General features: G+C 43.2%; 1 protein-coding gene across 1 annotated transcript; it reads right to left on the reverse strand.

The window, feature by feature from the left end:
- Nucleotides 1–1,523: 1,523 nt before the first annotated feature.
- On the reverse strand, nucleotides 1,524–7,810 carry LOC143774815 (extracellular calcium-sensing receptor-like). Its single transcript, XM_077262584.1, has 5 exons — nucleotides 7,682–7,810; nucleotides 6,184–7,014; nucleotides 5,235–5,462; nucleotides 2,557–2,701; nucleotides 1,524–2,428 (listed from the first exon to the last, which is right to left on the reverse strand). The coding sequence occupies exons 1-5, from the start codon at nucleotides 7,808–7,810 to the stop codon at nucleotides 1,524–1,526; spliced, it is 2,238 nt and encodes a 745-aa protein (XP_077118699.1).
- Nucleotides 7,811–11,725: the final 3,915 nt, after the last annotated feature.

An 11,725-nucleotide genomic window follows, 5' to 3' on the forward strand; every position in this document is an offset into this window, starting at 1 on the left:
GCCCTGTCTCTGTTACTCTTATGTCCGCCATCCAGGGGGGCGTTGTACCCTAGTCTGTGTCCTGTGTTTGCCATCCAGTGGGGCCTCGTACCTTGGCCTATGTCCGCCACCCAGAGGGGTGTTGTACCCTGGCTTGTGTCCATGTCTCTGTGCCTTGTCCTGTTCCTGACTTTGTCTTAGCCTAGTCCTGTTCCTGTGTCCGTTTTTATCCCTGCCTTGGTTTTCTTTCCCTGCTGTGCGTACTCTTTGTCTTGCTTTGCTCTGCTTTTGGCTATGCTCTCTGTGATCTTGCTTTGCTCCTTGCTCTGCATTCTGAGGCCTTGCTCTGCTCTCAGCTCCACACTCTGTGGCTTTGCTCTCAGCTCTGCACTCTGGGTCTTGCTCTGCAATTAGCTCTGTACTCTGACTTTGTTCTGCTCTCAGCTCTGCACTCTGAGGCTTTGCTCTCAGCTCTGCTCTCTGTAACTTTGCACTGCACTCTGATCTTGCTCTGCACTCTGTGGCTTTGCTCTGTGGCTCAGCTCTTGCTCTGTGGTTCCACTCCTTGGGTTTCTACATCTCTTGTCCTTGGCTTCTACATCTCTTGTCCTTGGCTCTGCCTCCTGCGTTTCTGCACTTGGCTCTGCCTCCTGCTCTTGGCTCCACCTCCTGCGTTTCTGCATGCGGCTCCGCCTCCTGCTCTTGGCTCTGCCTCCTGCATTTCTGCACATGGCTCCGCCTCCTGCTCTGGGCTCTGCCTCAAGTGTTTCTGAACGTGGCTCTGCCTCCTGCACTTGGCTCCGCCTCCTGCATTTCTGCACTTGGCTCCTCCTCCTGGCTCCTCCTCCTGCATCTCTGTTCTTGGCTCTTGCTCTTGTGCTTTCTCTCTGCATCCAGTCTTGTGCTCTTTCTCTACCTATTCATTAGTCCTCCTGTCTGAACAGGTTCTTACCTGTCTTATATACCTGCCTGCAGACCGGTTCTTCCAGTGTACAGCCTTGCCCACCTGTCCTGCTAGAGCCAGCCGTACCTACCTGCCTACCAGAGAGCCAGCTGTCCCCTCCTGCCTGCCAGTGTCTCTGTTCTACCTGTCTGCCTGCCTGTGTCCCAGCCATACCCGCCTGTCTGCCAGAGTGCCAGCCATGCCTGCTTGCCTGTCTATGTTCCATTCTCTGGTGGGATAAGCAGCCACAGCCAGACACCACCCTGGAGTAGCACCTGGTAGCTTCCTGCTGCACAAGTCTGACCTCACCATCAGAGGCTCCAGTGAATACCAAGGAAGCTACTTAGTTACACCCCTTCCAGGGTAGTCTGGTCTGTGGCACAGTGGGGCCATTCTGGGCGTGAGCGTGACAGTAGGAAATTTGGATTAAAAAAGGTTTTTAGATATAGCTGATGCAGAAAAAGACCTTGACAGGATAAATATGTAGAATATTGTTAGGTTCAAAATAATTCACAATAATTTATGTCAGGATAGAAATTATTTATTTTATATGAAACGCTGAAGACAGAGATAAAAATGAATAAAAACACAATTGTGTATTTTATTTTTTTTGTTTTGCCATTAATTTCTCTCTTGAGTTCATATTGGGTCTGAATACAATAATAAAACATTTTGGAAGGAACATGCAAATAACCACACTCCAAGTTGATGACTGAATAGCAAAGATCTCCATGGCCACCACATATTTTCCTTGTGAACTGAGAGATGCCGGGATGTAAGATACCCAGACACTCAAGAATGCCAGCATGCTGAAGGTGATGAACTTGGCTTCATTGAAATTGTCTGGAAGTCTCCTGGCCAAGAAAGCAACAATGAAACTGATGAAGGCCAGTAGTCCAAGGTAGCCCAACATGCTCCAAAAAGCCATCGGTGAACCCTCATTACACTCAACAATTAGTACTTCTGAATTACTCTCTGATTTCACATCAAAAAAGGGAGGAGATAATGTCAACCACATAATGCAAAGAAAGGTCTGAATAAGCATACATGAGATTACTATGAGATATGATACATGTGGACCAGTCCATTTCCGCAGTTGGCTACCTGGCTGGGTGGCCTTGAAAGCTATAACAACCATAACAGTTTTGGCTAAAATGCAGGAAACAGAAAGTGCAAACACAATACCAAAAGTCACTTGCCTTAAAAGACATTTAGTTGACTGTGGATAACCAATAAACACTAAAGAACAAAGAAAGCAGAGTGATAATGTCAATAGAAGAAGACAACTTAAAGAGTAGTTATTGGCTCGAACAATGGGTGTTGTTCTATGATGAAGAAAAAGTCCAAGGATGACCATGGGAATAAACGATGAGGAGATGCTTGTAGCCGTTAAGGTGATGCCTAGTGGATCTTCATTTGAAAGGAATTCTCGGGTCTTTGGAGCACAATGATCTTGCTTAGAATTTGGCCACATATCCCATGGACATTTTGTACATTGCAGTGAATCTATAAAAGAAGTTTCAAAACGTGTTGTTAAATGAGTTGATCTAAATTTCTACCATATGGTTTGTCTTGCTCAACAATGGACTAAGAGCGCAAAACATTTTATAGTTCAATTCTTTTTTGTTTCTTACCTGTTTCGTTAGTCATCTCTCCATTAGGACAAGTAATGCACTGGAAACAGCATGAAGGTTCACCTCTTCTGGCTGCCTTTCTGAAGCCTGGTGGACAACTCGGGCTGCAAACTGAAGAAGGTACCTTGAAATAATTTTGAAGAAGAAAATAATAAAAAAAATTTTATAGGAAGTGTTTTATAGGAGAAAAAAAAATCAGATGCTGATCTGCAAATTCAAAACATTTATTTGCCTGAGTCTCCACGCAGATTCTCATTCTAAAGGATCATTTTACACAGAGTGGAATCAAAATTGTACTTGTCCTTCACGATGCGCTAAATAATGGTATTGTTTGTTTATAGCAATGACGTAGAGAAAACCACCTCACCTTCGTAGAGGTCATTGTAGGAGAAAATTACATCTGCCCGGTATGGTGCAAGATGTTGATAGAAGTAAAGTACTCAAGTCATATTCCATATTAACAGGTAAGCAGTCCTTATAAGAAACGCATGGGGAAAGGACAGAATTTTTACTCTGGATTATATTTCAAACTCTGGAGTAAAGTTTAATCTAGAATACGGCTGGAGGACTTTTCTTCTTTGGACTTATTTATTTATGCACTGGAAGTTGTCCATCACACCTCTTTGAGAAATTAATGGAAATCTCATGATGCTAGGACCACTTTGGCTATCATTGTTTGTTGGTGGCAAAAATAAACGTTTATGGGCAAACCCTTTGTTTGCTTATCATTGCATTCATACTTTTTGTCATGTTGTACAAATATAAGCAAATTTATAAAATTTATATCATCATGGGACCTCTCCAAGTAAGGTTTCGAGGTCAACTGAAATTAACAGATTGTTGCTTGACATTCTAGTATACTACTGTGCTACTAAAGAAACAAGCAAAAAAAGAAAAACGCTGCATCTTTATATAATATTGTAAAGACTTTTTCTGGTCTTATCCAAATGATGGCCTAGTGATAAGTGAGTCAGTTTAATTTTACTAAAAACAAATCTTGTTATTCTAAATTTTTCATCAATTTGCTTTGTGCAAATTAAGCAAAATGGCAGCTGAATGGATATTATTCTCCTTACATGTTGAAGGTTCAGTAATGGGAAGAAAATAAAACCTCGCTGTTCCCTTATCCTTTCGCCAAAGCCCCCATTAAGTCCTCCACACAGCACCCTTTAGCCCCTGCTTTGCTTAAAGTGAAATAACTGGAGAGATAAAAAAAAGTGCAATAGGGTCTTATCCAGTAAAACTAAGGGTGGCAGGGTTGTGACAGTCACAACCACTGTAGAAACCATGTAAAGGCCACTCCAGGACCACCAAGTAGATAGAATACAAATGATGAGGGATGTGGTGGTTCTAAATCTGTGCTGCCAAATATCCAATATACGATTGGAGGAATTGTTTGGCCTCCAATCGTATGTTGGATATGTGGCAGCACAGATTTGCAACCACTACATCCGTCATCAATTGCATCCTCTACTTTGGCATCAGGCATGACATCTATGCGATAGAGCTTCTGGCGCTTCTGGCATCATGATGCACCGTATGTTGTGAATCACCAGAGGTGATGACAAGGTCTCCAATGAGCCAGATTTCTATACATTTATTATGCTCTGGGATCGGGATAAAACTCTGCTTATGATAAGGCATGTTTCATTCTTATTGAATAAGTTTACTGTGAATTACATTTTCTGGCTAAATTCGAGTAAATCTGCTGTAGCATAGCACCTACTACGTGTCTTGGGGAACACTCGCTTGGCAGCAGAATCAAAGCACTCGGGCACGGTTTTCTATCAAAAACAGTCTTTTCGGTTTATTTCACATAATGTAAACCACATCCACAGGAACTTGGTAACAGTTTGAACACAGTCTGCATATATTCATCTTTACCACAGTTTGTCTCTTACCCCGGTCAGCATTATACACGGTTTTCATACCGTTACCCGTTGGCAACCTTTACGGGTTCCTGGACACCCCTTGGCCTCCGAGGTGCCCATACACAACGTCTCTCACTCTGACCCCGGTCAGTGTCACACGGTTCCTTCCTGTTACCTGTTGGTGCTGCACAGGTTTCCCAGATCCCTCTTCTCCACAGAGGTATCCATCAGACGTTTCTCACTCACACTGACTTCAGGTCAGTCCCAGGTCCTCAACACAGACCTCCCAGGTTTACGGTCTCCAGGTGCTTCCAGGACGACTCCACTCGCCGGAGCCTCCAACACCAACCGTCCGTGCTATGTCCAGCACGCAGGCTCTCCAGCCTGGAATGGTCACTGTGTGCTTCCAGGACGACTGTCCCCACCTGGGACTGTCCAGCACACAGGCCACTTTGCAGTGTCCTGCCAGGACATACGGAAGTGTGTCCACCCTGTCGGACACTTACCCACTAACACTCACATTCCACCATGTGCTCCACATACCTCCTTTACATAGATGTAACCACACCCAGGTACCTGTCACATGGCTAGTCAGGTGAGCGTGACATCACCACAGGTCCTTGCACACCATATATATGCCTCAATGCATATCTCAAGGAGCACACACAGCGCCCCCTAGCTGCCACAGGGGTCGCTATACCACACTGCACAAATGAACTTTGTCAGGTTTGCTCCTCACTAAGGTGGATTATTTGTTACAGTGTGTTATAGATGATATCCGTAAGTTATAGAATCTGAAAATCTCACCATATGGTCTTCTGTTCCCCACTGTACATGGCTGGTATTAATCATGAAGATGTTTCCACTAATTACGTTGGTGTCATAGCTGCCCACTTTGACTTGTTGGAGTTGTCCTCCTGGGCTCAGCTGCCAGTTCATTATATCATAAGCAGCAGGTGGATCGCCATTCTCATTGAAATAGAGTTGTCTTCCACTGGACATGCTTAGATGTAACTTCTTCATGTAGTGCAACAACTATGCGGTAATAATACAACATTAATGGTTTTAATCTATCTGCAAACAAATCGGTAAATAATGGCATTTTTTCCAACAGCAGGACCATACTTGTCTATAGGCTCTGTGCAGCATTGCAGCTCACTTCCATAAAGTTTAACTGTGATTTTAGGTAATTTCAGAATAATTTGTGTGCGCACATGAGTAATAATAACACTGGCTATTATGTCACTTATATCCTTCATGTTTCATCAGTTTTCCCTTCTACCAGCTGTGTCTCTATTTTTCAGTCTCTGAGCTTTTGGGTAGAAAATTCATAGTGACAAACCTTTTATATATGGGCAGTGGTAAGAGGAGAAGAGCAACATGAAGCTTCTCCAGAATTTTTATTTCATGAAGATTGCAAGCAGTTATTTAAAAAAGTCATGTCAGGAGCCCCTTATGTTGATAATATGTCTTAATAGTCTTAGATTCTGACTTAAAAGGAGTTTAAAAGACCAAGATTGATGGTTTCTTTGACTTTGACTGTCACATTGAGGGCATTTCCCCCTAAAAGAAGTGAGCTTGCAAATAAAACATGAATACAGCTCATATGCTGACCTATGTCTATTATGAATTCCTGATTAGCACTGTATATAAGTAATTTGAAATACCAGAAAATAATTAGTTTATGAATAACATGATATAAGAAACAAACTAGTGAGATTTCATTCTTCTATTAAGCTTTCTAGAACTCCCTTACCTGCCAAGGCTCAAAGTTGTCTATGCGAGCACATGTTCCATTGGGAAATGGTCCAAATTCATCCTCGCATTTACCCAAATCGTGCAGAGCTTTTGCTATCACATGAACTGCTGTATAAATGCTGTACGTCACCCTCAGACCAGAAACGTCATTGTAACTATTCCGTATGCCCTCAAGACTTTCTTGACCGGTGCATTCTTTTATTGATGAGTTTGAAGAGACTTTGATACTGTTCTGGACTTGGAACTTGCAACCAAAAACCTCTTCCCAAAATATTTTTATCCATTGCCTTCCTACAACCATCGATGGATTGATACTATTAAGGAAATCTCCAAATCCTGGCATGCTTCCACTGTGGAGGGCAAAACCAATAGTCCCAAAAAGAAGTCCTGAATATTTATATATTGACAAGAAAGGTGATGTTGCCCAAGCTTCACTGGCAATCCATACTTTACCTGTGATGTTCTGCTTCAACATCTCATCCAGTACATAGACTAAGTCTACATCAGTAGAGAAAATGACCACCGCCGTAGCTGTTGAATCTTTAACCACCTGAGCAATATGTTTGGCGTTACGATCCTGCTGACTGGAAACTATGGTCTCTGTGAAAGCCACACAAGCCCCAGCTTTTATTATATCGTTCTTGATCATTTGTATACCTTGCTGCCCATAATCATTATCGATGGCCAAAAGACCAATCCAGGTCCATCCAAAGTGCAACACCAGCTGCGCTAGACCCTTAGACTGAAAAGCATCACTGGGCACTGTTCTAAAGAATGACCGGAACTGAATACGGTTGCTAAGAAGGGAACTGGTGGAAAAGTGACTAATCTGTTGGAAAATTCAAGAATATCAGAGTGAGAAAACTAGTATCGGTCTTTCAGACAGCTTTTGAAGGCTACATATTTTATGAGTGCGGTTTAAGGTGTTATTCCCAAAAAACAATTATTTCTGGGGTTCTAAGTATGAAGGGCCCCTTAAGCGCTTGAACATGGATCCCAAAAGACCCTATATGAATGGAGCAGAAGTGCACATGTATGATTCCATTATATTCAAGCTCACTACATCTCTCATTGACAGTGAGTGAACGGTGGTCAGTGTGAGCAATGTAACTCCATTCACAAAAGGGAATTTGGAACTCTCATTCCTGAGATCATGGGAGTCCAAATAGTTTGATTTCCAATGATCATAAATAGGATAGGTGATAAACGTTGTTTCTGGTACAACCTTTCCCCAAAGGTGAAAATAGTGAAACTTTAACATCATAGAATTTACCCATATCTATGTATGTTGTGGTCACTTTGACACTACTATGGCTGAGTTTAATGTAAAGACCTTGAATAGGGTTCAAAACCATCCTGGGAGACCTAAGAGCGGTGGACATATGTTTTTAGGCCAATGGACACTATAGTACGTTCAATTTGCAGCAAATCAAATTTTGTGTGAAAATTCCAAAAGATTCACTCATCTCTATAGATTCCTTTCAAATTATAATCACCACGAATATTAACCACAATGGCCCCGATTCATTAAAACTGGTGCTTCGTATGACAGTCTTAATGAGGGATAAGAAGTGGCAAAATCGGTAAGAGTCAAATGCCGCTAAGTGAATTCTTATGAATGTCATGCACCTCCATGCGCTTTACAAAATTGAACATGTAGCAATTCAGTTCCACTGTACTGTTTGTAAGTCTAATAAGTTTAACGCTCAAATAACTATTACTATGAAGCAATAATTCTAATCTGTATACTTTATTACTGGTGGATAAAAAATATGGCTACAGATACTGTATTTCTGACACCAATATCGCTTATTCCTTTGTGCACATTGAGCACATTGGTAACATTAGGAGTAAATAGGATACCACTCTGTAGAAACATATGTGAGCTGAGCATGAAGAGAATCTCAAACTCCTAAAATTCCAAGGAATTGAGAAAATGAGGCAATTGCCCTGATGGGGTATTTGGGATAATTGAAGGGAAATCATGCTCCAATATAGTCTGACAATATGAGTTATTCCCATAGGCAAATTACCAATACTGGATAACAATGGTGCAAAAAAAGATGTCCTTGATCCATATTTGAGTTTTGAGAACATTGAATTTGCAGAGAGTATTTTGAGGAATGTAGCAAACTCCTCTGTGCTCTAGTTGTTCAATGTGGAAACACCCTTTAAGCAGATACTGCTGCTATTGTCTACCAGTGGGTGCCCTAGTCTATCTATATAATCGTCTAAGTGGTACTTCTGTCTGTTTGTCTGTCTGTCTCTCTGCCACGGAAATCCCGCGTCGCTGATTAGTCGCGGCCGGCAGGCCGCAACCAATCAGCAATGGGCACAGTCCGGCCGTGAATTTGCCCCTTTCTACTGTCTGTCAGTGCCCCCTCCATACTCCCCTCCAGTCAGCACTCACACAGGGTTAATGGCTATGTTACACCGCGTTATGCCGCGGTGTAATGCAGTCCGCTAACGCTGCTATTAACCCTGTGTGACCAACTTTTTACTATCGATGCCACTAGGGTTGAGCGACCTTAGCTTTTTTAGGATCGAGGTGGGTTTTGTGAAACCCGACCTTCTCGGATGTCGGATCGTATGGAATCGGCCGATTCTACTGTAAAGTCGGGTTCCGGACCCGGAACACGAAACCCAATGTATGTCAATGAAATTATTTTTTTTATTCTCTCTCTCTCTCTCTCTCTCTCTCTCTCTCTCTCTCTCTCTCTCTCTCTCTCTCTCTCTCTCCCTCTCTCTCTCTCTCTCTCCAAGGCATATGTTATTTTTTGACTCCGGAAATTACTACGTCCGAAAACGTAACATAGCACTATGATGCCGCAGGAGCCGGAACCTATGTCATCACGCTGCCCACAATTAATTGGCTCAAAAAAATGGCGGGGAAGGCGTCATTCGAAACGCGACTTTGGCGCCAAGTTCGCGTTCCACGTGGCCGACCCACACTGGGATCGGATCGGGTTTCATGAGACGCCGACTTTGCCAAAAGTCGGCGACTTATGAAAATGAACGACCCGTTTCGCTCAACCCTAGATGCCACCTATGCAGCATCAATAGTAAAAAGATCTAATGTTAAAAATAATAAAAAAATAAAAAATCATTATATTCTCACCTTCCGGCGCCTTTCCCGCTCCTCACGATGCTCCGGGCCATGCATTGCGGTCTCGTGAGATGATGGCGTAGCGCTCTTGCGAGACCGCTACTTCATCATCTTGCGAGACTGCAATGCATTCTTGGGACCGGAGCATCGCTAAACGCCTCGTCTGGATCCGGGGGCCGACGGAAGGTGAGTATATAACTATTTTTTATTTTAATTCTTTTTTTTAACAGGGATATGGTGCCCACATTGCTATATAATACGTGGGCTGTGTAATATACTACGTGGGCTGTGTTATATACTACGTGGGCTGTGTTATATACTGCGTGGGCTGTGTTATATGCTGCGTGGGCTGTGTTATATACTGCATCTCTGTGCTATATACTACATGGGCTGTGTAATGTACTGCATGAGCTGTGTTATATACTGCATCTCTGTGCTATATATTACATGGGCTGTGCAATACATTACGTGGCTGGGCAATATACTACGTGGCTGTGCTATATACTGCGTGAGCTGTGCTATATACTATGTGAGCTGTGCTATATACTATGTGAGCTGTGCTATATACTACGTAGCTGTGCAGTATATTATGTGGCTGGGCAATATACTACGTGGCTGTGCTATATACTGCGTGAGCTGTGCTATATACTATGTGAGCTGTGGTGTATACTACATGGCTGTGTTATATACTATGTGGGTTGTGCTATATACTGCATGGGCTGTGTGATACACTGCGTGGGCTGTGCTATATACTACTTGGGCTTTCATACACTGCGTGGGCTGTGTTATATACTACGTGGGCTGTACTATACACTGCATGGGCTGTGCTATATACTGCATGGGCTGTGCTATATACTATGTGGGCTGTGCTATATACTACGTGGGCTGTGCTATATATTACGTGGCTGTGCTATATGCTACGTGGCTGTATTATATGCTATGTGGCTCTCTGCTGTATCTGTGCATCATGAATCGTGGTATGTCTTAAAGAGGGGGGCCCACTGAGATTCTTTTGCCCGGAGCCCTCAGAAACCTGGAGCCAGCCCTGGCTTCACTGATTGGTCACTCCCAGCTGGCCACGAACAATCAGTGACAAGTGCACTCCGGCCATGAATTGGCGTGGAATTTGAATGACGCTTCGCTAATTGGTTGTACCTGGCTGGCCGAATCCTGTGTATAGATCGCATTATTCTGAAAACTTCATATATAAACTACATACATATTCTAGAATACCCGATGCTTTAGAATCGGGCCAACATCTAGTGTAAATATATGGAGATTAAGGGTGGCATAGAGAAATACATATCCTAGATTTCATGGCTACAATATTGTGTCTACTGACGGGAGTTTTGAATTAAGGCGACCAACTCCCCAGCAGCACCATAAACGTTCTATGCAAATGAAGAACTAGTATAGAAAAGTAGGAGACAAAAAAAGCGCAAATAGGGTCTTATCCTCAGGATTGCTTCTAATCAATTATGAGAGAACTGCTCACCTGGTGGTACACAGTAAAGGCGTGTAGTTTGTCAGCTGCTGCAGATCCACAGGTTGGCGCTGCAACCTCTTAGAGACGTTTGTTATGATCCTAGTGGCAAGGATCGCAGGTCGGGCTAGCTAAGAAACTGAACAGACTACTTGCTCTGGGGAAGTGGTAACTATATTGACCGCAACCTGATCCTATCCGCAAACAACTATAGGCAGCCGTGGAACGTTACCTAAAAATCCTAGACGTCTCGTCACGGCCTGAGAAACTGACTATTCCTGGAGGGAAAGTAAGTCCTCACTTGCCTCAGTGGAATGACCCCAAAGATATAGAATAGCTCCCCCCACAAATATTAACGGTGAGTTAAGGGGAAAGCACAAACGCAGAGATTAAATCAGATTTAGCAAATGAGGCCCGCTAATACTAGATAGCAGAAAATAGAAAGGAAACTGTGCGGTCAATAAAAAACCCTATTCAAAATATCCACGCAGAGATTGCTCGAGCCCCCGCACCAACTAATGGTGCGGGGGAAGCAACTCCGTACCCCAGAGCTTACCAGCAAAAAGAAATCACATGTAAGCAAGCTGGACTAGACTCATCATACACAGAAATAATATTGCAGGCAGATGAGCAAAAAATATTCAAACAGAACTTAGCTTATCCTGAAGAGGCAGAAAACGAGATAATCAGGAGTAATCAGAATAGCACTGAATAAATTGACAGCCGGCAACAAGTGGAAGTGAAGCAGAGCTAAATAGGAGCCTCCCTGGTGAATAACAAGGCAGCTGATCCAGCAGACCCGCAGGATAATAAACCAAACCACCAGGGGGAGCCAAAAAACCCAAAGTCACACAATACCATCTGTGACCACAAGAGGGAGCCTGAAAACGGAGTTCACAACAGTACCCCCCCCCTTGAGGAGGGGTCACCGAACCCTCATCAAAACCCCCA

Source organism: Ranitomeya variabilis, chromosome 5, assembly GCF_051348905.1.
Source record: "Ranitomeya variabilis isolate aRanVar5 chromosome 5, aRanVar5.hap1, whole genome shotgun sequence".
Classification (NCBI taxonomy): Eukaryota; Metazoa; Chordata; class Amphibia; order Anura; family Dendrobatidae; genus Ranitomeya; species Ranitomeya variabilis.

Bases quoted from the DNA above. Each gene is read 5' to 3' on its own strand.
- LOC143774815 (XM_077262584.1), bottom strand. From the start codon at position 7,810: ATGACATTCATAAGAATTCACTTAGCGGCATTTGACTCTTACCGATTT. The intron at 2,702-5,234 runs GTGAGATTTTCA...TTTTATTATTTT, and splicing joins GGGGAACAGAAGACCATATG to CTTCTTCAAAATTATTTCAA. The intron at 2,429-2,556 runs GTAAGAAACAAA...CTTCTTTTATAG, and splicing joins AGAGATGACTAACGAAACAG to ATTCACTGCAATGTACAAAA.